The 25,459-nt window shown below is 39.6% G+C and overlaps 1 protein-coding gene across 3 annotated transcripts in view; it reads right to left on the reverse strand.

Moving 5' to 3' along the window:
• MRPS28 (mitochondrial ribosomal protein S28) overlaps positions 1 to 23,518 on the reverse strand; it is a 107,223-nt gene extending 83,705 nt beyond the window's left edge. Inside the window, exon 1 of one of the 3 annotated variants that reach the window (XM_039250090.1) lies at positions 23,265 to 23,515. In XM_039250090.1, coding sequence (XP_039106021.1) covers positions 23,265 to 23,480 — 216 coding nt within the window. In that variant the 5' untranslated portion in view covers positions 23,481 to 23,515. Of the gene's footprint in view, positions 1 to 23,264 lie in introns of all 3 variants that reach the window. The other 2 variants (XM_039250091.1, XM_039250092.1) reach the window with 2 other exon arrangements.
• Positions 23,519 to 25,459: the final 1,941 nt, after the last annotated feature.

Below are 25,459 nucleotides of genomic sequence, written 5' to 3' on the forward strand. Positions count from 1 at the left end.
TAGCAATACTAAAAAATATTTAAATGGAATTTGTTTATTTATTTATTTTTGGGGGGGGCACAAGTGAGCAAAGGACAGAGAGAGAATCCTACAAGGGTCTGAGAGAGAGAGAGAAACGGGGCTCACCCGAAGCAGGACTCGAGCTCCTCCAATGTGGATGCAAACTCACAAACCGTGAGATCATGACCTGAGCCAAAGTCAGATGTTTAACCAACTGAGCCACCTAGGCGCCCCTGGAATTTTGCTTTAAAAAGTTAGATATACTCTTCAACTTCCTCTTCCTCCCTTTCCTTGTTGAAGAAGAGACCAAGAAAAGTCCTTGATGGGAGATGATACAGATGTGGTGGCTCAGAGTAGAATCTGGAATGTGAACAAACTAAGGAGTATCCTTAGACAAAACCTCCTAGCATGGGGACAGAAGGAGGCCAGTCTGAGCATGTGAGTATGGTATTCAAGAAGATGACTAACTTTATTCCTAATATTGATCATCTGCCAAAAAACAAAACAAAACAACCCACAAACAAACAAAACCCCTTCAAATTCAAGTTTAATTAGAGTGACTAAGCAGTATGGAGGTTCCTCAAAAATAGAATTACCATATGATCCAGTAATTCCACTACTGGGTATTTACCCAAAGAAAATGAAAATATTAATTCAAAAAGATACATGCACTGCTAGGTTTACTGCAGCATTATTTACAATAGCCAAAGTATGGAAGCAATCCAAGTGTTTGGTGATAGATGAATGCATAAAGAAGATGTTGTATATATATACAATGGAGTATTACTAAGTCACAAAAGAGAATAGGATCTTGCCATTTGCAACAACATGGACGGAATGCAGAGCATATAATGCTAAGTGAAACAAGTCATATGGAGAAAGACAAATATCACATGATTTCACTCATATCTGGGATTGAACGATTTCACTCATATGTAAAATTTAAGAAACAAAACAAATGAAAGAATAAAAAAAGAGACAAACCAAAAAACAGACTCTTAAATAAAGAGAATAAACTAGTGACTGCAGAGGGGGTGAGTGGGAAGATGGGTGAAATTGATAAAGGGGATTAAGAGTATACTTATCACGACGAGCATTAACGTATAGAGTTGTTCAATCATATTGTACACCTGAAACTAATAGAACACTGTATGTCAATCATGTTAATAAAAAATAGCCCCACAAAAGGGTTTTTTTAATTTAAATATAGAATAAGATAAAAATGCTTACGGGCCCTTCAGTTACCAGGGTGAACATGAGTCTTTATTATGTAACATTTTTAAATAGCCTTGTTATAATTTTCTTCTTTTTCTTAAAGTAAAATTTCAAAGGAAAAATAGCTTCTTGTTTGGCGCTGCTCATTTTCCAGGAGTATTTTTACATACTGAATTTACTTGAACCAATAATGCAGGCTCCTTACTTTTTTTTTTTTTTTTAACTTACAAGCTTTTTTCCAAACACACACTTTTTCCGAAATCCATGAGTATAGACTTGTACCTTCTACTCATCTTTAATTTGTGCATAGGGTATGTGCATTCTTTGGCTCTAACTAAGGGAATTACTAAGTTTCTATTAGTGAGAACTAATTACAGAAGGATACTAATAATTTAATCTACCTACATCCTGTATTTGGAGTAAGTTTTATATCTGTTATTTAAGAGACAATTATTAAGAGTTTGATAGAATACTTCCCTTAAAAACTATAAAACCATTCTTATGACTCATTTTTAATGCATGTAGTACTCCAAGGATTACAAACTCAAATGCCAGGCTGGGTGGGGACTTGGTAAGCAGAAGAGGTACCAGGCTAAATGGTACAGCCACTACTCAGCTCTAGCTGCAATTGCAATTCTGCTCCAGTGTTGCCACATCTTTTGATTTTCCAAGAAAAGCCAAAAATCCAAGTGTTAATGTAAAATTTCTAATTTTTCAATGTTTGTACATTGAAAAAAAGCCTTTCATTTTATAAATGTGGTAAAACACACTTTGGCCCAAAGACCAAAGCTTATGACCTTTGCCTCAAGAAAGACAGAGTCAAAGGAAATGAAAGTCAAACCTTTGGGTGATGCCTAGTCCTTTAGATGCTAGAAGGAGGGTAGGGTGATGGATTTGTTGCAGTGAGTTGAAACACTGGGAAAGAATCCTGAGTACCTAAGTGTCGATCTAAACAAAGACAAGTCAGAAGATCTAGAAAACCTTGAAAAAATAGTTCTTTCTTGCAGAGAGCCAAGGATGAAACCCATCCTACAGGCTCACTGCAGACAAAGGCTAGGAGTGGCCCTCTGGAGGCAGTGCAAACAGCAATACCAACCCAGCAGTGACAAGAGCAGCTACTCCCACACTCTGCTAGCCAGCCACTATGTCATCCACAACTGCTGCCACCAAAGCGGCTGAAAAGAGCACTGCTCAAAGGAAAGGCAGAATATCAACGCCCGCTGGCTCTCAACATGCAAAGAGGGCCCCTCCCCCTTCTCCCCATGACCTGCTTTCCCAGTACCTCAACCTCACTCATGTGGTTGACAGCTCTTCCTTCCTCACTCCTCCCTCTCCTTCTCCTCTTCCTCCCCTTCCCCCACCACTTTGGAAGACTTTCAATTGAAGTCATGGTCTAATTAAAACAGCCTTAGATGACAGGAAGATCCAGTAGTAAATCTAATGGTTAGACACTTATTGAATATAATTTAGACACCACAAGGGCCTGTTCCTAAAATAACACAATCTCTTTCATAACTGTGAAGAGATGTTTGGGCTAAAATTAGTACGACAGTAAAAGGTATTTTCTAAGTTTTCAGAAAATAACTGAGTGTTATCAACTAATTATTTAATAAGATCTCTTGAGACTTTTAATTCTGTTGTAAAATATTTATATTATAAACTTTACAAGGTTATGAATAGTTATTTTATAATGAAGTATAATAGACACATAACATTAGGTTATGGCATTAAAACAATTTCAGGTATACAACACAATGATTTGATATTTGGGTACACTGTGAAATAATCATAATAAGCCCAGTTAACATCCATCACTATACATACTTACAAAACAATGTGATGAGAATTCTTAAGATATCTTCCAGATATACAATAAAGTATTATTAACTATGGTCACCATGCTGTATTCCCTTGACCTATTTATGTTTTAAGAGCTAAGTGTGCAGCTTTTGACCTGATTTACTCCCCCCACCCCCCAAAATCCTACTTCCAGCAACCCCTATCTGTTCTCTGTATCTATGAGCTTCTTTTTTTAAATGAGATTTTGGGGTTTTGTTTGTTTAGATTCCACATAGAAGTGAGATCATATACATTTGTCTTCCCCTCTCTAACTTATTTGTTAGATAATGACCTCGAGGCCCATGAATGTTGTTGCAAATGGCAAGATTTCCTTCTTATCCATGGCTGAACAATTTATGGCATTCCATTGTATATATGTATATATGTATATACATATATACACCATGTTTTCTTTATTCATCCATCAATGGACACTTAGGTTATTTCCATATCTTGGCTATTATAAATAACGCTGCTATGAACATGGGGGGGGGGAGGGTGCATACATCTTTCTGAGTTAATGTTTTGACTTTCTTCAGATAAATACCAGAAGTGAAATTATTAGGACATACAGTAGTTCTATTTTAATGTTTTTAGAAACCTCCATACTGTTTTCCCTAGTGGCTGCACCAATTTACATTTCCACCAACAGTGTACACGGTTCCTTTTTCTCTACATCCGCACCAACAATTTATTATTTCTTGTCTTTTTGATAATAGCTATTTTAACAGGTGTGAGGTAATACCTCACTGTGGTTTTGCTTTGCATTTCCCTGATGATTAATGATGTTGAGCATCTTTTACGTACTTGTGGGCCATCCATCTGTCTTCTTTGGAAAAATGCCTATTTAGATTATCTGTCCATTTTTGGGGTTTTTTGTTGTTTTTGCTACTGAGTTATAGGAATTCCTTATATATTTCGGACATTAACCTCTTATCAGATATATCACTTATAAGTACTTTCTCCCATTCAGTAGGATGCATTTCACTTTGCTGATGGTTTCCTTCCTTTGCTGTAAGAAGCTTTTGTCTGATGTAGTCTGATGTAGTTTATTTTTGTTGCTTTTGCTTTTGGTGTCAGATTTTTAAAAATCATTGACAAGACCTATGTTGAAGACCTTCCCACCTACATTTTCTTCCAGGAGATTTATGGTTTTAAATCTTAAGTTCAAGTCTTCAGTCCATTTTGAGTTAATTTTTGTGTATGTTGAAAGACAGTGGTCCAGTTTCATGCTTTTGCATGTGGCTGTGCAGTTTCCCATCACCATTTATTAAAGAGACTGTCCTTTCCCCTTGGCATATTCTTGGCTCTTTTGTCATAAATTAAACATATATGTGTGTGGGTTTACTTCCAGGCTATCTGTTCCATTGGCTATCTGTTCCAAAAAAACTGTCTGTTTTTATGCCAATAACATACTGTTTTGATTACTAACAGCTTTGTAATATAGTTTTTTTTTTCTATACAGGTTCTTTTTTCTCAAGATTGCTTTGGCTATTCAAGATATGAATTATACACACACACACACACACACACACACACCTAATTATATACATATAATTGTATATATACACACACATATATAATGTTTATTTTTGAGAGAAAGAGAGCAAAAACAAGTCAGGGAGGGGCAGAGAGAGAGGGAGACAGGATCCAAAGCAGGTTCTGTGCTGACAGCAGAAAGCCGGATTCAGGGCTTGAACTCACAAATTATGAGATCGTGACCTGAGCCAAAGTCAGACGCTTAACCAACTGAGCCACCCAGGCAGCCCATGAATAATTATAGTTCAAAGAAGATTTTAAATTCAAGTCGTAATGGTATTGGTTTTTGTTCCACTATTTTTGCCTATATTTTGTTACACTTTACAATGGAAGTCAATGTATTTTCAGTGAAAGAAATGATTTTACCACAAGCACAAGATCCCTGGATTAACACCATAATTTGCTTTTAAATTGTACACTCCTTACACTGTTTGGACACAATGTCAGGTAATCAGACAAAGCTCTCCTTCAAATCATAATCCAGAAGCATTTCTGAATTCCTCATTGACTTGTCAAACGTCTTCTAAAAACAATAAATGTAGCAATTCCCTCAATCCACAGTGACAACCACTATCGTTAGCTCATCTTACGCTGAAGCAGACTACAGGGAGTGCAGGCACACTGTCACCTGCTGGCTGTATCATGCAGCTTAGTGTCTAACCCTGGTTATGGAAAATGTTGCTATAAACCTCATTCATAGAGTTGTCATAGATAAGCAGGTACCTAAGAGTTGACTGCTTCCTTTAAGAACTGATTACAGAACAGGGGCCCCTAGGCAGCTCAGTCAGTTAAGCATCTGACTCTTGATTTTGGTTCAGGTCATGTCAGGGTTCGTAAGTTCGAGCCCCAAATCGGGCTCCTCACTGACAGTGCAGTGCCTGCTTGGGATTCTTTCTCTCTCTCCCTCTCTCTCTCTCTAAATGTATTTAAAAAAAAAAAAAAAAAAAGAACTGATCACAGAGCTCAGATTTTGAAAGTATTCCTGGTGGTACCGGAATTCTACTGTACCATTTTCTCCCTTTGAGATCTAAAAGTTGAACAGGACTGTCCAGGTCGAACGGCGGAAGGAGGTGAAGGGATTACCAAAATAGGGAACAGTACCACTTTAGTTTATTCATTTATCAAAAGTGTTTAGTATTGAGTGCCTGTCATGTACTACGGTCTATTCTAATCCTAATATAAAAATATGTGAAATGGTAGGGAAATACAGAGTTAAACCAACATGACAACAGAGATTAGGGCCCAAAAAGTTGCTATAAAGAATTGCTACCCTCACTTAGGTTGTAAAGAGTCTTATACCATAGGCTAAGTGGCATCAGGTCCAAAAGAGGCCTGTCATTAATGAGGTGACAATACCTGCTCCTTATTTTAAGAAGAGAACTTTGGCAGCAGTATGCAAGATGGACCAGAGGGGGTGGGGGTGGGGAATAAAAAGAGAGTAAACTATTGAGAGGCTCCTCCAATTAGCTAGGACAGAGCCGATAAAGGGCTTACACTGAAGCGGTGGCCACAGGAATACAGCAGAAGGAATACAGAGCTATTTACCAAGTAGTAGCACAAGGATTTGATTTCCAACTGGCTGTAGAAAGCAAGGCAGAAGGGCAGCCATGGATGAAGTGTGAGAGCAGTGCAGCAGAAGTAAGAGAGTGTGCTGGTTTTGCACCTATTAGGTTGTGATACCCATAAACCTTCAGGGAATACTGGCTATCTGGTAGGTAAAAATAACAGTGCACATATTTATATATATATATCTACACGAACACAAATCTACACATTTATAGTGATATTATATAGAAATATAAATCCTTCAAAAGATACATGTCAAATGCTATCTGTAATAATTTCTATATAGGACTAACTTTTCTTTATATTACTTGTTATAGAAAATCTAGAACGTAAAGTCAATATATTACTTAAAGTTTCAATATATATTAAGTATATAGAACTTTCATGCACATGAGGACATTAAATATAGAGCTTGAAATCTGAGGCTATGAGTGTTAAAAGCAACATGAAATGTCACCAGGCCCAACTTCCTCACTTGACAGCCAAGTATCATACCTGCTATTCAAAGTTATGATATGGCTAAACAGTAATTCTTACATATAAGCTGCTTCAGAAGACGGAAAATAGAAAGATTATTTAAAAACTTAAAGGAAGAAAATGTACAGAGTAACAGAAATGCTCAGGAAACCTCAGTTCTGTGACAAATTCTGTCATTAAATAGTTAAAAACTCTTGAATAAGTCATTTAAGTCTTAAATTTGTCTTCTCATTTGTAAAAGAAAAAAATGGATTAGATACCTATAGATTTTAACAGTAGGAATTCTTAAATAAATACTCTAAAATCTAAAAAGGATTTTATAAAGTAATAAACATTATAAACGGAAGACAACTTCCTAGTAAATACTGGAACATATACTCAAAGATTTTTTTAGTGATGGGCATGATTAAAAAAAAAAAAGTTTAGGGGAGCCTAGATGGCTCAGTCAGTTAAGTGTCCAACTTGATTTTGGCTCAGGTCATGACCTCACACTTTGTGAGTTCAAGCCCTACATCAGGGGGCTGGCAGCACTGAGCCTGCTTGGGATTCTCTCCCTCTCTCTTTGCCCCTCCCCCAATTGTGGCCCTGTGCTCTCTCACTCTCTCTCAAAATAGATAAACTTAGAAAAAAGTTTAGGAGTGCTTGGGTGGGTCAGTCAGTTGAGTGTCTGACTTCGGCTCAGGTCGTGATCTCACAGTTCCTGAGTTCAAGCCCTGCATTGGGCTCTGTGTTGACGCCTGGAGCCTCTCTGCCCCTCCCCTGTTCTTGCTCTGTATCTCTCTAAAAAATAAAGAAACATTAAAAACATTTTTAAAAAGTTTAGAAATCTCTATAATAGAGAGATAGTAGCAGGAGAATAATTATACTAAACAGGGAGAAATAGAATTACAAGAGAAGGTTAGATAATCGGTTAGTGGCTGTCTGTCCCTCTCTTTCTAAGATAAGCTTGAGCCACACCCTCACAGATGCTGGGACCAAAGGATGCCTTAAAGGTTTCTAGTAAGACAGAAGTTGTCTAACCAAAAAATAAGGCATGCAGGTGTACACATGGAACTTTACTTCCAACCATTCTGGGATGTGGGGCACTTCTAAAACTGGATTAAATGTCATGTTCTAATAAGATCCTATATAACTCAGTACTATACAATTTCTTTTTTGTCAATTGAAGTATAACTAACATACAGTGTTGTATTAGTTTCAGGTGTACAATGTAATGATTCCACAATTCTATACATTAGTTAGTGCTCATCATGGTAAATGTGCTCTTAATCCCCTAAATCAATTTCCCCCAACCTCACCCACCTCCCTTTTGGCAACCACCAGTCTGTTCTCTGTATTTAAGAGTCTGGTTGTTGGGTTTTTTCTTTTTTGTCTTTCTTCTTTGTTTACTCATTTTGTTTCTTAAATTCCATATGTGAATGAAATCATGTGGTATTTGTCTTTGTCTTATTTCACATAGCATTATACCTTCCATTTCTAGTACTATGCAAATTCTTTAATAACATTCATGACATTTAAAATCAATTGTTAAATGTTTGTCTTCTTCAAGATGGAAAAGATGTCTGTTTGGTTCACTACTAAAACAGTTTACATAAATATATTATCTTAATTACCAGAAGAAAAAAGAATAGGATAGATGTATTTGCTGACCATTCTAAACAGAACCTTCTGAAATCTATTTCCATCCTATCCATGGCACCTTCCCTTTCTATGTTACCCATATTCCAATGTTTAACATACTCAACTGTCAAAATCTGCTTTTAGGGGTATGCTATAAAATGCTACTGCTGTCTACTTCTACTTTGTATTCTAGCCACGCACAATAAAAACACAGGGACAACAAGTAAATAATATCTAGGGAAAGTGTCCAGGACAGGAATTGGCTCACATGTAGGCACTCAAAAACGTCCCCAGGGTAAAAGTCTCTGTAAAGACAAGAGGAGATGAACAAAATGGCTCCACAGGAATACAAGTGTGAGATGGGCTATCCAAATTAATTCCGGGCTATATGGGGGGTCATTCTCCAAGTTGATTCAACCTAAAGACATGATCCAGTTTTCATGAAAAGAGATACTGAGAGTCCATGATGTACACTGGCAAAGCAGTTTCTTAAATTAACATCTGTAGAAACTAATAATGACCTACAATCATGACAAGGCTTTGCCACGAAGAAGTTTCTTCTGGCTTATATCAATTAAGTCAAAACACAGAAGTATAAAAGTGTCGTTTGCTATTAAGTGCACTGGAAATGATAACTTCAGGGCTTTACACACCAGCCTAAAGGTTAACATAAAGGATCTGAAAGTATCTGTAACTGTCCTAAAAGAAATCTTTAACTCCTTTAGCCTCAGGCCCAAGGTTCCAAAACAAACAAACAAACAAACAAAAATCAACAACCCACCACCACCACCACCACCACCACCACAAACCAAAGTCTAATTCTGCAGATAGCCGAATGACAAGGCAAACTGAGTTCCCAATTTCACAGATTCTCTAGTATTAAAACTGGGGCATTGATTAGGAAGGTGGTGAATCCTGGGGCGTCTGAGTGGCTCAGTCAGTTAAGTGTCCGACTTCGGTTCAGGTCATGATCTCACTGTTCGTGCATTCGAGCCCAGCGTCCGGGCTCTGTGCTGACAGCCAGCTCAGAGCCTGGAGCCTGTTTCCAATTCTGTGTTTCCCTCTCTCTCTGACCCTCCCCTGCTCACACTGTCTCTCTCTCTCTCTCAGAAATAAAACATTAAAAAAAAAAAAAAAAAGGAAGGTGGTGAATCCTGAAAATTAGAATGGGGCATATGGGTAAATCTGATGAACCCGCAGATCCTAAGCCCCTAAACTCTGCCAGGCAGAAGTAGCCCTCCCATCCCAGTGCGAGGAGGCCAGTCTTCCCTTTCCTGAAGTACCCGCAGTGCTCTACCCTGAGGGAGCTGTAGGGACCCACTGGTCCTCCTAGGCACCCATCTGTCCCACTTCTCAGTGCATGTAGACTTGCACTATTCAATACGGTATCCACTTGAGACATGCAGCTATTCAAATTCAATTAAAATTAAATAAAATTTAAAATTAAGTTCCTAAATTGCACTAGTCACATTTCAAATACTCAACAGTCATATGCAAACAGCACAGATATTAGGTATTGCCATCATTACAGAAAATTCCATTGGATAGCACTAGATCTATAACCAAATTCAAGCCTCAGCAGACCGCAAGGGGTGAGATATAAAGTTTAGCCCATGAAGAGGTATAATACACACCACAGAACTGTATGATTTTATTAACTGAAATCAGTAGAAACTAAGGATCTGTATGGGAATGCATCCTAAGGGTACTGGGCCAAATTTACTAATATGGGCTCACAAAGCAGAAATTCGGATACAATATGTTAGCTTATGAGAAGAGGCATGGCTTTTAAAAGTTTGCTTGGTTGGCTGAATAAAACCTGAATCCAAAGATAGACTACACTAGATGGAGCTGAAACACCAGAACTTCCTTAGTTTCCCACAGAGGAAGGCACCTGAATGCTTGGCGAGAACAGGACGTTGGAGTGGAGCTTTCCAGCTCGCCCTACTATGGTCCCCAGGAGGGGTCTCTACGATACTCAGTTCACCAAAATTAAGAGAAATGCATTTGTGAGGGGAGCACGAGCATTTCTGAATTGCTGTGTGGTGACTGTTCTCTGCACCAGGACTCACTGGCGAGAACTGCTGACAAAAAGAGCTCTCTGAATTCGGTGGAGATAATGAGATCCTCAAGTGGCAGAAGTCAACAACACGATGGGCATGGTTATCCTAATGTAATAGAGTGTAAGCGGTAATCAAAATAGTCTGACTTGAAGGGCTCTTTGGTGTTGGCTGATTAATTATGGTGTCCCAGGAAGGAAACAGATAGGAAAACTCTATAGTTCTAATGAACAGCCTGCTCTGAATCACCACGAATGACTGTCAGGGCCACTCAACAAACTCCCAAACTTGAACCAATTCCCAGACACTGAGTCCTGAATGAAGAGGAGATCAGGCAGATTGAGGAAGGATCCACGACACAGCTAAAAATTCTGTACTGCCAATCTTCCTACTAGCTCTCCCAAAGGGAGTTCTGACCGTTCACCAGGGTGTCCACTGGGGAAGGAGAAATAATCACACTTTTCAAGCATTATGTGAACTGACGCAACTCTTGAAGATCCAATTTGCTTTCAGTCAGAACAGAGGCTGATGGGGGCGAGGAGGAGATTCGAGTTGTAACTCAGGCCCGTCCCCTGAACTCACTCTGTGGTTATCTCCCAAGTTCCAGAATGCATCATTGGAATAGCTTTACTCAGCAACTGGCAGAATGCCCGCATTAGTCCCTTAATCTGTGCAGTGAGGGCTATTCAAGTTGGAAAGGAGAAGTAGAAAATACTAGAACTTCGCCTACCTACCAAACAAGTACACTGAAGCAATACTACATTCCTGGAGGCTTTGTAATGATTAGCGCCAAGGACCTAGAAGATAGAGGATGATGATTTCCACCACATCCCCACTTAACTTGCCTATGTGATCGTACAGATAACAGATGGTCTTAGATAGTGATAATTTATTATCATAAACTTAATCAAGTAGTAACTCCAACTACAGCTGTTATTCCAGATGTAGTTTCATGGCTTAGAGTGAATCAAATATCCCCTAGCACCTGGTATGCGCTAACTGACCTGACCAATGCTTTCTTTTTCTAGATCTGCTATTAAAGACTATATACCTCAAGGTTACCTCAATTCACCAGCTCTATGTCATAAACTAGTATCCAGGGGCTTTGCCATTTCATTCCACTGGACATCATATTGGGCTGTAACACACACTGACTGGACCAGGAAGCAGAAAGTTGCAACTACTCTAGACACACAGTAACATATGTATGCCAGAGGGTGGGAAATAAATCCACAAAAGTGCTGGGCCTTGGTGAAATTCCTAGGAGGCTAGTGGTCTGGGACATGTTACGATACCCATTTTTATACTAAGAAAGAAGTGCAGTGCTTACTGGGTCTCACTGAATTTTGGAGGCAACAAATATCTTATTTGGACATTCTTCTCCAACTCTTTTACCAAAGTAACCCAAAAAGCTGCCAGTTTTGAGGAAGGCCCGGAATAAGATAAAGCTCTACAAGAGATCCAGACTACCAGGCAAGCTCCTCTACTACACGGGCTTTAAGACCTTGCAGATGTGGTGGTATTTCAAGTATCCGTAGCAGATAAAGCTGTAGAATGGAGATTTTGCCAGACCTCTCTAGGTGAATCATAATGCAGAACAAGAGTGGCCCTGAAGGACAGTGGTAAAGGAACAGCCTCCCAGGGGGCAGAACTTTGAGCAGTGCACCTGTTCACTTTGCCTGGAAGGAAAGATAACCTAAGGTATGGATCTACATTAATCTGTGTGAAGTGACCAATGATTTTGGTGGGTGGTCAGGGATTTAGGAGGCACATGACTGAGAAATAAATGGCAAGGTCTAGGAAAGAGATATGTGGATAGACTTTTCTGAATGCGCAGAGAGAAAACAAATGGTCACATGTAAATTATCTCTTTAGCAGAAAGAATCTTAATAATCAGAGGATGACAACCAGTTTTGTGAATGTCCACCTCTTTCCCCATCTATTCCCGTCCCCCACCAATGTGTCCAAGAACAAAGCGGTCATGGGAGCAGTGATGTGCTTCTGTCTTAGTAGTTAAGAGGGGTATCTCAACACATCCCAGACTGCGAACCAGTAAAAAATTCACCAAGGTGGCAGGTCCCTGAATTTTTGTGGGATGGTTATGCATGGATTCAGAAACACTAACTTCTACTCACCTATGTTAATCTGGCTACAGTCCCTGCTAAATGACCAATCTGCCAAAAGCAGAGACCAATACTAAGCTTCCAATACAGCATCATTCCCTGAAACGATCAGATGGCTACCTGGTGACAGGTTACACTGAGCCATTCTATATAGAAAGGACGGTGATATTTTATCACTGGAATAAACACTTACTCTAAACATGGATTTGCCTTTCCTGCCCACAAAGCTTCTATCAAAACCAGCATCTATAAACTTACAGAATCTCCTCTGATTGTCATGGTATTGCACACAGAAGCTTCTAACCAAAGAAAATCATTTTACGGAAATGATATGGGATGATGGGCTCATGTTTAGGGAATTCACTGGTCTTACCGGTGCTGGGCCTGACAGACTAGGGAAATCATCTTTTTTGAAAAAAATTAAACTTTCCATTTTGAGATCATTGTAAATTCACATGTAATTAAAAGAAATAATCCATAGAAATCTCCTGCATCCTTTACCCAGTTCTCCCAAGGCTAACGTCTTGTGTGACCATATAAGATACCACACCAGGAAATGGACACTGATACAATCCACCAATAGTATTTAGATATTACCAGTTTTATACCCAAGTACTTGTGCGTGTGTCTCGTTGTACACAATTTTATCATATGTGAAGACTCATGTATTCACCACAGTCACGTTACAGGACAGTTCCACCACTGCAAGGACCCCTCGTGGTGTTCTCCTATAACTCCCCATCTGCCTTCTGACCTCCACCCCCATCTCTCTTAGCAGCCACTGATCTCCATCTCAATAATTTCGTCATTTCAAGAATGTCACCAACGGACTTACACTGTGTAATCTTTCGGAATTGGCTTTTCTCATTCAGCATAATTCCCCTGAGAGTCATTCAAGTTGTTATGTATATCAATCATTTATTAGTTTTTACTTCTAGTATTACGTCTAGTAGTATTCCATGGTATGGATATACCAAAGCTGTTTTATCATTCAACAGTTGAAGAACATCTGGGCTGTTTCCAGTGTTTGGTGATTATAAATAAAGCTGCTATGAACATTTATATACAGGTTTTTATATGAACATAAATTTTCATCTCCCTGCGATAAATACTCTGTGCACTAGCGCACACATCCCTCCTTTGGTAGAACCCAACCATCTCAATTTGGGTAACCAGTCAGAGATGAGCTGTTGAACTGTGACTCCCGGAATGAAAGTCCACTACTCATTATCTGACAGTGGCCAAGGGTAGAGTGCTTTAAAAAGCAAGGCAAAATCCGAAATGAACCAACACTGTTTAATTTTATTCCTAAATCCCTACAAACCAGGCTCAACTCAACTGTGATAATTTTCTTTATTTCATTTGTTATTCAGTGCAAACAGATAAAAGCAAACTTAAAGGACATAATGATGTTATTAAAATTATTATTAATATAGGGGTACCTGGCTGGCTCAGAAGGTAGACTATGTGACTCTTGATCTTGGGGTTATGAATTTGAGCCCCACACTGGAGTAGAGATTACTTAAAATTTAAAAAGTGCTTTAAAAAATGCTTTAAAATATTTTTAAAAATTATTAAATAATCAAAAGAGGAAATTTTACTATAATCTTAAAATAAAAAAGAATAATACCCAAACACCTTAAAAGAATGGAAATTTCTGAGCAAAAATAAAAATTAATAAAGTTACACAATAAAGATACACAAAGTTAATGCTGACTTGGGAAGTCGTAAAAGAGCCTGAAAGGGTATGATCAGATCATATGACCACCCAGAAAACAAAATACATACAGAATATATTTAGAATATATTTATCTTTTCTTTTAGGAAATGTATATTATTATTTATAAGCATATTAGAAGTGTTGACTTTTCCCTAGAGATTTATACCTACTTCAATTCCCTCTTCTATCATTTTTTTATTCACTGATAATTTTCTCTAAACATGCTTTCAAAATGTTAGACTCCACTGTGACACTAAACACTTGAAAACACTTTTCTTACTAACTCAGGGATAACTCACCTAGAATTTCATAACATAAGAACTAGCAGGCACCACGGTTAAAATCAGAAATATTTTTCAACATTCCTTTACATATTGTTTTTAAATTCTGTTAATGTTTTGAGAGAGAGAGAGAGAGAGAGAGGGGGCACGCACATGAGTGGGGGAGGTGCAGAGAGAGAGAGAGGGAGACACAGAATCCCAAGCAGGCTCCAGGCTCTGAGCTAGCTGTCAGCACAGAGCCCAAGGCAGGGCTTAAATTCAAGAACTGTGAGACCATGACCTGAGCTGAAGTTGGCCACTCAACAGACTGAGCCATCGAGGTGCCCCTACAAATTTGTTTTTAAAACACTGGTATAGGACAACTGAGTAGCTCAGTTGGTTAAGCACCAGACTCTTGGCTCAGGTCATGCTCTCACGGTTCATGAGTTCCAGCCCCATCTCAGGCTCTACACTGACAATGTAGGGCCTGCTTGGGATTCTCTCTCTCCTCTCTCTGCCCTGTTCTCTCTCTCTCTCAAAATAAATAAATAAACTTAAAAAAAAAAAAAAGAATAAAGCACTGGTATAAATTTTTAAAGTCGTCAATACAAAACTAGTGAGAAAACAAAAGGTTAAATAAACCCAAAGAATATTGCTACTATATAGATTTAGTAGCTTAAAATTTACACTAAAAATAAGAGAATTTTTCCCCAGATATTAAAACAAATCCTTTAAATAAACTATATTTTGGATTTTCCCAGCATTCTAAAAGAACAAAATATCTGATTTATTCTGTGTTCTGGAATGTTCCAACATTTTGAAATAAAAAATACCAGTAAGAAATATTCGTGAAAAAGTGAAAAATAGTATTTTTAAAACCTGTGTGAAAGCTACTATATTGCTAAAATAAAAATATAAACTGTCCTGTAACATTAATATTCTACATAAATAAACTAACATAGTAAAATGTTATTCTGTATCTTAAAAGAATAAAATGTTCTACTGTGTGGTCTTAAAAACTCTTGCAAGCCATTTTTCAATGTGCTGAAAAGTCATGCTACCCTCTACCGTTCAGAAACAGTATTATTCACAAAGCAGAAAACTAAATATTTGCTCAACTATTGCCCCCTTGTGGCTAAAAGATGGGTCATCTGTTATGGTTATAGCTTCGGATTGGCTTAACAGATTCTCTAAATCTCTCTCTACTGTCTAAGTGACGTAACAGCATCAGAGGTTTTAAAATATTTCTTTAGGGGTGCCTGGGTGGCTCGGTCAGTTAAGCATCCAACTTCTGCTCAAGTCACAATCTTCCAGTTCGCGAGGTGGAGCGCTGCATCTCGCTCTCTGCTGATAGCTCAGAGCCTGGAGCCTGCTTTGGACTCTGTCTCCCTCCTCTCTGCCCCTTCCCCACTCAGTCTCGGTCCCTCTCTCAAAAATAAATAAGCATTAAAAAAAATAATAAAGAGATAATCTGTAGAAATAAATAAAATATTTCTTTAAAAAAAGAGGAAATGATATCAAGATTTAAAAAATATATGTAGCAGGGGCGCCTGGATGGCTCAGTTAATTAGGCATCAGACTCTTGATTAAAGCTCAGGTCATGATCTCGAGATTTGAGAGACGTATCTCCGCACTGGACTCTGTGCTGACAGTCCAGAGCCTGTTTGGGATTCACTGTCTCCCTCTCTCCCTGCTCCTGCCGCATGCTCTAAATAAACAAATAAATTTAAGAAAAACAATAAAAACAAATAAAAATGTTAAAAAATTAAAACATTAAAAAATACATTTTGTATATATGCACACATACTTAGCAAACATTTACCAGGTCATCTATACATAAGAATACGTTATGTTGGGGGCACCTGGGTGGCTCAGTTGGCTAAGCATCTGACTTCTGCTCAGGTCCATGGTCTCAGAGTTGATAAGTTTGAGTCCCACATCCAATGAACTTGAATCCCACTTCAGGATTCTCTTTCTTTCTCTCTCTCTGCCCCTCCCTCACTCCCGCTCTCTCTCTCTCTCTCTCAAAAACAAAAACAAAAACCCGAATATGTTGGTTACAAAAATGAAAGGAATTGGTCCCTATGTGGTAGGGTCCCCTCCCTAAAGAAAGAAAAAAAAAAAAGAACTCAAGGCAACCTTGCTATTCTTATATGTGACAACTTCTCTCACGACCTTGTAACATGAGACCACTTAATCAGACTGAATGTTTGTGTGTTACCATATATGGGAGACAAAGAAGTAAAAAATATATTAAAATCCACACCATGGTGAGGTCTTTGGGTATGAACTCAACTGAGTGGTGCCGGCAGGAATAAAGTTGCTTCCTAGAAAGAAAACCCTCGGTGTCGCGACTCTGTGCAAGAATCCTGCTACACCTACCCTCAAAAAAAACCTAACACACACACACACACACACACACACACACACACACAAAGAACTAGTTGAAGAGATACATAAACCAGTATCAAAGGGAATAAACCAAAGAAAAACAGAAGTGGGTAAGTGAACATGGGCTAAGTATGCTGCCTACAGTAAACTTCCATACCAAACAATGGCATTTGGGGTCACTGAAATATGAGATCCCTTTAACTAGTAGCTTCAATAAAATCTTAGGATAAATATTTCATGATGAACTGCCATTGATTAAATCACCCCCAACAGGGGAAGGTTCCTTTTGAGAATAACTTCCCGGGCTCTTACTGAATAGCACTTACTTCTAGAGGTACCCATACACATACCTAAGTTGGCACTCTTAAGGATAAGAATTAAATCAATGGGTATAATTTCAGCCTATATTGTTGATTATACACACATGTTGTTAAATGTAATAATAGGCCACCCAAGATATTATAACTGTATAAACTTAATTCCAATTTAAATCAACAAATATATACTCAGTCCCTAACGTACGTGTAAGGCATTATGCAAGGAATCAAAAGGGTGAATAAAAAAATGATTCCTGATCTCCAGGGAACTGCAATCTAAAAAACAGGAGGAGCGCCTGGGCGGCTCAGTCGGTTAAGTGTCTGACTTCAGCTCAGGTCATGATCTCATGGTTCGTGGGTTCGAGCCCGGCGTCGGGCTCTGTGCTGACAGCCAGCTCAGAGCCTGGAGCCTGCTTCAGATTCTGTATCCCACACTCTCTCTGACCCTCCTCTGCTCATGCTGTTTCTATCTCTCTTCTCAAAAATAAATAAAACATTAAAAAAAAATTTTTCTTTTTAAAAACAGGGTAGAACAAGTACTCCAATGACTTCAGTATAACAAAAGAGTTGTGTGTGTACCATAGACGGAATATCAAATAAAGGTCCAGGTCATTCAAAAGGAGTTTCATCTGGCTGACGAGATGATAAATGCCTCATGTAAGAGATGATTTTTACAATGGAATATGCAGACACAGAAGTTAATACAAGGGGAAAGAGCAAAGACAAAAACCACAATGATTTGTTTAGGCAAAAACAAACTATTTCCACAGGGAAATATTTTTGAGCAGAAACCATTTGACAAATGAAATCTTACATATAAACCCTATATACAGGACATAAATGTAGCGTTTTGTTAGGATAAGTATATTTTATGGTTCAAATTGATAGCATTTACTTATTAGGAAGTAAAAAAATGTGAACATGTAGTCATTTTGATAAAAGTCACAAATTAATATCAGTGGTGAAGAATAACATCCCCAGATCCCAATTTCTGTATTTTGTTTTGAGGACTCAATATCAAGAAATACCAACAGGAAAAACGAGGTGAGGAAACAGGCATTTTCATGCATTCTAAGTGTGGTGCAAACACGTTTTATCTACCAAAGCTCAAACTGCCTGTACATTTTTGCCCAGCATATATCTCATAAGTATGCAAAAAATATGTAAATGTTCACTGTAGCTGGTCTTAAAAAAAAAGAACAAAAGAGAAAACAACGTAGAATCTCATTAATAAAGGCCTCGTTACATAAATTACAGTATACCCATACCATGGAATATCAAGCAAATTTTTTTCAACAAGGTGTATATATATTACACATATGTAATGGTAAGAAAAAAATATTCAAAGTTATAGTTCTGTGAAAACAGCAATTTTCAGCAGCAGCGACTAAAATATACTGGGTGCTTACTAAGCATCAGGCACTTGTGCTAAGTGTTTAAATAATAAATACATTTAATCTCATAATAATTTCATGACAAAGAATTTTTACAAAAAGAGAAAAGATATACAGATATTAAGTAGATATTAAGTAATTATCCTAGAAAACATAGCTAGTAAATGACAGAAGAACCAGGATTCAAACCGACACTATCTGAATCCAGAAGTTACACTCTTTTTTTTTTTATGTTTATTTATTTTGAGAGAGAGAGAGAGAGAATGCAAGTGGAGAAGGGGCAGAGAGAGCGAAAGAGAGAATCCCAAGCAGGCTCCACAGTCAGCACAGAACCCAAGGCGGGACTTGACCTCATGAACTGTGCATCTCATGAATGGGACATGAATCATGACATGAGATGAGATCAAGAGTCAGATGCTTAACTGACTGAGCCATCCAGGCACCCCCAGAACTTACACTCTTAAATCGTAATAATATAATTCAAAACAGTACCAACCAAGTTGTGGGGTTTTTAAAGTATATATATATCAATAATTCACTTGTATTCATAAATGTACATATAAAATCTCTGGAGGTATGAAGTATGCATTTAAAAAATACACTCTGAAGGCATTCCCTGTGATCTTATTTGCTGCGAATAGTTTCCTTTGTGTGACAACTCCAAAACAACAACAACAACAGAAAAAACACACACATACACACTCCCCAGCATGGAAAGTGAGCAAAGAAAGGAAAAGGGGGCTTTTACGTTTCACATAACAACCTTCAATGCTATTTGAATTTTCCTTTTAAAGTAAACAAATACTATATTTATACTTCTTAAAAATTTCGATCATAGAACAAAGATGAACTTTATTCATCTTGTAGGGTCAGGATACTCTCCCATTAAAGAGATTCAGAAACTCCAAAAAATAAAGCAAGAGTTTTCCCACAAAGTTGAATCTCTTCCAACACCTAACAGCTACTCAAATTGCTCATCATAAATCCAAGTCAGAAAAGCACTAAAACTTTCCAATAAGCACTAAAACTAATGTATTTTCAGTTTTATTACTCTTAAAATTGTTTTTGCCCGATTTCTATTCTGGACAAGCACACTGAATAGACATGCTCAAACCTGTACCATTCTTAGCTACACAACTGTTTGTGAGCAGTTAACACACAGATCTCAATTCAAAGACAGGCCAGGCATAATAAAGTTCAAATATGGACTATGTATACTATTCATTCATTCACCCATTTAGCAAACATTTATTGAGGGCCCACTAAAGGCCAAGGTGCTGGGGATGTAACGGAACAAGTCAGACAAGGTCATTTCTCTACCCTCTGAAATTTACATGCCAGTGGGGAAAAAAAACCAGGAAAAGCTTTATTCTGAAGTATGCACATTACTCTGGATCCACAAGTTAACATATTAAAGACTACAAATGACCTTAAATTGAGATTAAACAGAAGGGCATTATGTGTGGGTTTTTTAAAATTAAAGTTTAATTATTATTAACTATTTAGGAAAGCAGTAGGGTTTCATCCAAAGAACTGTGCAATTCTGGAAGCTGAGGCCACAAAAAAGCTAAAATGTAATGAGCTAAACTTTTCTCTGCAAAGGTCACTGGGCTAAAAGCACTTCAAATGTTTTATTTCATGCAAACTCTCCCATAACCCCAGTTAGAGTTACGCCCATTTTGAGATAAGAAAGCCAGCATAAGACAGGCTAAGGATCTTGCCCAAAGCTAACTAGTAAAATGGCTGAACCAGTCTCTGAATCCTGGCCTTCTGAAAATGAATGTAAACTCTAATCCCTGTATTGACTGGGTCCTGGCTGGCAGCAGGCTGATGATGGAGAGATGTGTGTATTTAATCGTGTAGGCAGTGGAAAGGAAGTTTTACAAGACTCTCAAGCAAAGCAAAAGGAGTGTCTTATTAAATCTGATTACAGAGCCCAACTTTAGGAAGTTAACTCTGCCCACTGTATATAATGACCCAGACCAGGGAGCAACTGGAGTCAGTGGCATCAATTAAAAATGAGTAAAGGCAAGGACAAGGGCAGGGGAGGAGAGAGCCTGGGTGGCTCAGTTGGTTAAGGGTGGGTGGCTCAGTTAAGCAGTCGGACTCTGGATTTCAGCTCAGCTCATGATCTCAGTTTGTGAGATTCAGCCCAGAGTTGGGCTCCTCACTGACCGCACAAAGCCTGCTTAGGAGTTGCACAAAGCCTGCTTAGGAGTTGCGCTCTGTCCCTCTCCTGCTTGCACGCGCGCACGAGCGCTCTCTCTCTCTCTCAAAAAGAGCATGCGCTAGCAGGAGAGGGGCAGAGAGAGAGGGAGACACTGACTCTGAAGCAGGCTCCAGGTTCCGAGTATCAACACAGACCCCTATTCGGGGGGGCTCCAACTCAGAGACAGATCATGACCTGAGCCTGATCCAACCAACTGAGCCCTCCAGGCGCCCCTCCCACTTTTTTTTTTTAAAGAATGAGTAAAGGATCCATATAACTGTAAATGGTCCAAAGCTAAGAGCACTTCGAATGGTGACTACAGCCCAGCCTCCAGATTACCCTCCTCCCCAGGGAATTTTCCTTCCTTCCATTAAACCAAGATGTTGAAAAATCCTGAATAGTAAGTGAACCAACTGAGTGTCACATTTAACCTTCAACTGGTAGAATATTATTAATAGAATAATAATAACAACTGTGTTAGGTAGAGAACAACTGCCCAGTGAGGCTCTATTCAGCCTGAGTTGGACTGAACAATTCTAACAGATATGCTGGGAATGACAAGAAACACTCCTCTAGGACGCTTAACCGACTGAAAAGCTAAAGGGAAAGGAAAGTAACGGAATCCTGATCACTCTCAAATACCTTGGCTGTTCCTCCAAACATCACTGCTTACCATGTGAAATCCCCAAGTATGATCACCATTTGGGGTTTTAAACACTATACATACAATGCTACATTTTCACTCTTGCCACAATTAACTTGGGGTCAACTTGGGGTAATCTACCTATATAAATATTTTGGGGAATGGAAGTGAATTACATTTATACGTTTCGAACTTTACTGCACTTAATCCTCAAAGCCATCCACCAAAGACGGATCTAAATCCATCCATCAGTCAACTGCAGGTCAATCACTGGCATTGACTTCTCCAGGTATGGCAGACAAATAATGCCCCCTCAAATATGTCCACATCCTAATCCCTGGAATTTGTGACTATGTTACCTTCCATAGCACAAGAAAATTAAGTTGCAGATAAAAATTAAGGCTGCTAATCAACTAACTTTAAAACAGGAGATTATCTTGGGTTATCTGGCTGGGCCCAAAGTCATCACAAGAGTCCTTAAAAATGGAAGAGGGAGGCAAAAGAGAGGTCAGAGTGAGAGGATGTGAGAAGGACTCAATCGGCTGTGGTTGTTGGCTTTGAAAATGACCGAAGGGGGGCAATCAGTCAAGACACCAAGCATGTGTGCTCTGCAAGCTGGAAAGGCGAAGAAATAGATCCCACCTACAGAAAAGAACCCAACCCTGTCAACATCTTGATTTTGGCCCAGGGAGACAGCAATCAGACTTCTCCCCTACAAAAATAATAAAGCTGTGTTGTCTTAGACCACTAAATTTGTGGTAATCTGTTAGGCCAGCAAGCAAATAGAAACCTAATGCACCAGGCTTCTCCTAATCCCTGGATTTTCGGAAAATTTTGTCAATAATAACTATTAAGGATTACTTACTAAATTCCAGGTAGTTTTCTATAATCCAGGACACAACCAGTCTGTGAACTGTTTGGTGCTGGTCTCCAAAGAAAGAAATACAAAAATTGAGAGTGTTTATTTTTTACATAATTTAGCACTGCCACACATCCAATTTCATCACGTCTGCTAAATTTAATATTAAAAAATGTGTCTCCTTGGGGCGTCTGGAGCACCGGTTAAGCATCCTACATTGGCTCAGGACTTCAGCTCAGGTCATGATCTTGAAGTAACACGAGTTCGAGCCCTGCGCGTGCTCTGACAGCTCCGAGCCTGCAGCCTGTTTGAGATTCTGTGCCTCCCTCTACCTGTCCCTCCCCGGTCGCGCTCTCTCTCAAAAATAAACATTAAAAAATCTGTGGCTTGTATTTATGTGTATCACTTCCATTTCACTTATCTAGTAACTTCATCGTATTTTATTTACAAAGTATTGCCTGAAACAACACATGGAGAATATTTCTAATGCCATTTACAGAAAAGGAAATTGAAGCACTGAGAAGTTAAATCACCTGCTCAAGTTCGTAGAGACAGTAATTCTCTTCCACCTATCCACTGAATTAACAAATACTTATAAAGAGCCCTGAAGACCAGACACCAAGCTCCACGCTGGAACTTAAGTGTATTATAGGACTCCACAGCAGAGGCCAGCCTCTCCCGGTGTAGAGTCCAATCCGCCTTTGAGTCGCCGGAGTCTCCCCAGGTCGCCGCACTGGTAGCGCGCCCTGCTGGGTTTCCCTGCCAGCACTCACCCAGGAAGACGCGCGCAAAAAGGAGTGTGGACAAGGCAGGCCCAGCACATAAAGGCTGCACAGAAGCACAACAAATGCAGAAAAACACCGAGAGCTCCCTTGGGTCCTAGCAGCCCGCGGCAGGGCCAAGACACACCCCTTCCCTCAGCTCCACCCGCTAGGCCAGGCTCCGCCCCAACTCCCGCTCCACCCACCACTCCGGAGCTCGCCTCAAACCCAGCCCCGTCCCCCGCGTGTCTGGCGTAGTCCCGCGACTCACTCTCTTCTGCCGGAGGTCCGCCTTCCGCCACAGCTCTGAATGCCGCTCCAAAGCGTTCGCGAAGCCGCCTGGGCCCCTTTTAGGCTCTGTGGTATCGGAACTCTCACTCCCGGAGCTACTCTCAGTTCCTGCGCCTCGACAGGGCCGAGAGAAGAGAAACACTCGCAGGAAACGGCTCTCGGCAATTGCTGCACGGGCCAGGCACAGCGCCGCCATGACGGCTCCGTAACCTCTGACCTTACACCTCTCCGCAAGCGCGCAGGTCACGGGGCGGAGCAGCAAATGGCCCACCCACTTGTGGAGCACTGATGATCCGTAGGCGTGTAATCGTCAGTTGGTGCAGGGGAGGAGTGTGGTGGCGCCGGCGGTGGGGCCGAAGGTTAAACTAGTATGGGGGGGGGGGGGGGATTAAATCGTCGGTGCCCCAGGGGTCCCCTACTGGCCGCGATCTGCTAAATTTTCGCGGAAGGCGATTTTTGACTCCTAGGAATTTCGTTCCCCAGGCCATCGCTCGGACCTTGTCCTGGTGTGTGTTAAATTCTTATAATGCGACGCTTGCTAGCCCCGCCGCCTGGGTTTTTCTTCCAAACGGCCAGAAGACCGGTTTTTCGGGTCTCTGCTCAAATATGAAGTTCTCCTTGATTACTGTATTTACAATTGGAACCCCACTCTATCGGACTCTCCTGGTTTCCGTAATACCATGGAGCATTCTTAATATGTTCTATGGCTTACTTCTAATTTATTTTGCGTCTGCTGTCCCAAATTTGTAAACTCTTGGCTGTTGGATCCCTAACACCGTATTAAGGCTCAATGAACGTTTATGAAATCATGGAGCCAAGTTTGTTTTTTCACTTCTGAGGTCAGTCCTCTGACGTTACAAAATTTAATTTTTCTGAGAAGTTTTTGTCATTTGTAGAGAGCGGCAGTTCCATCCAAGGAATTGAATTTCAGAAATGTGCTTCTACCAGCACCACCAGAGACCCCACCATTTCTCACCTTTTCCCCACCAATGTTAATTCCCAGAATTTGTCCACCCATTTCAAAGCCGCGCCTAACACCATACTGACACATTTCCTTTGACCATTAGTGAAGTCTTACCTGCAACATTTTTGCATTATCTGTGGCTATTTCTACTTATACTTCCTTTCGAGAAAAAGTGTTAAATTGTAAAGTGCATTGGCCAGTGATCTTATGAACCTCAGTTCTAGTTCCGACTGTAAACCTGATCTCAGGCAAACCAATTTAATGGTCATTTGGCTTCCTGCCTTGTAAATCCAATCCATTAGCCTCTCTGCTAACTTCTAAAGTGCTTTGGAAATTTAACTAAATCAATAGCTATGGAGCAAATGGGGTTAAGAAGGTCCTAGCTCTAAAATTCAGTAGATGTATGATACTCATGTCCTACCTCCACCAGATAACAGATTCCTTGAGGATTATGAGAATGGACATTTTCGGACAAATCCTGAGGTGCTGAATGTATAAATGTTTTTATCAACTGACTTCAAGTTATGCTTAGTTCTTTACCTTTGGGAGAGCATCAGTAGTATAAGGACTGGATGGATGTAAAGGGGGTATCCACACAGTTTGTCCTAGCCTATTCCAACGGTAACATCAGCTCTCACGGCAGTATTTAACATCTTAATGGCACCTTAGGGATTTGCCTCTAAAGCCTGCCCTACTCCTTGAACTACAGCTTCCTTCTTGCTTTGTTAAAAATAAAGGCCTTTTTCCCCTGTAGCTTGCAAACTGTTAGTAGGTAACTTACAAATCGTTAGTGCACTTTGTAAAAATAGTAGTGATGGTGGATGGCAAGGAAAGTGAACAGAAAATAGTTCAAGTCCTGGCTCCATATCTAATGGTTGTAGTCTCATTTATAAAATGATTACACTGCCACATCCTGGAGGAAAGAATTAAGGGAAATAGGTGAAAATGCCCAAGACTTACTGAAAGCTTGATAACTACTGCCTATTAATGTCTGGGTGGAGGTGACCAGGAAGTGATTAGAAATTCATGCCTCGTAAGCATACATAAAAACCTAGAAAATAAGATAGGACTAATGATACACTGGCGAGATAACAGTTTTACTCTACAGATGGTCATTTCAGCCACAGAGAAAAAGAAGATTAAGGAGTTCATGTAGATCAACAGGGATACGGAATAACACTTAAAGAATTAGAAGAAGAGATTATCAGAAA

Source organism: Hyaena hyaena, unplaced genomic scaffold (genome assembly GCF_003009895.1).
Source record: "Hyaena hyaena isolate Hyena2069 unplaced genomic scaffold, ASM300989v1 scaffold_358, whole genome shotgun sequence".
Classification (NCBI taxonomy): domain Eukaryota; kingdom Metazoa; phylum Chordata; class Mammalia; order Carnivora; family Hyaenidae; genus Hyaena; species Hyaena hyaena.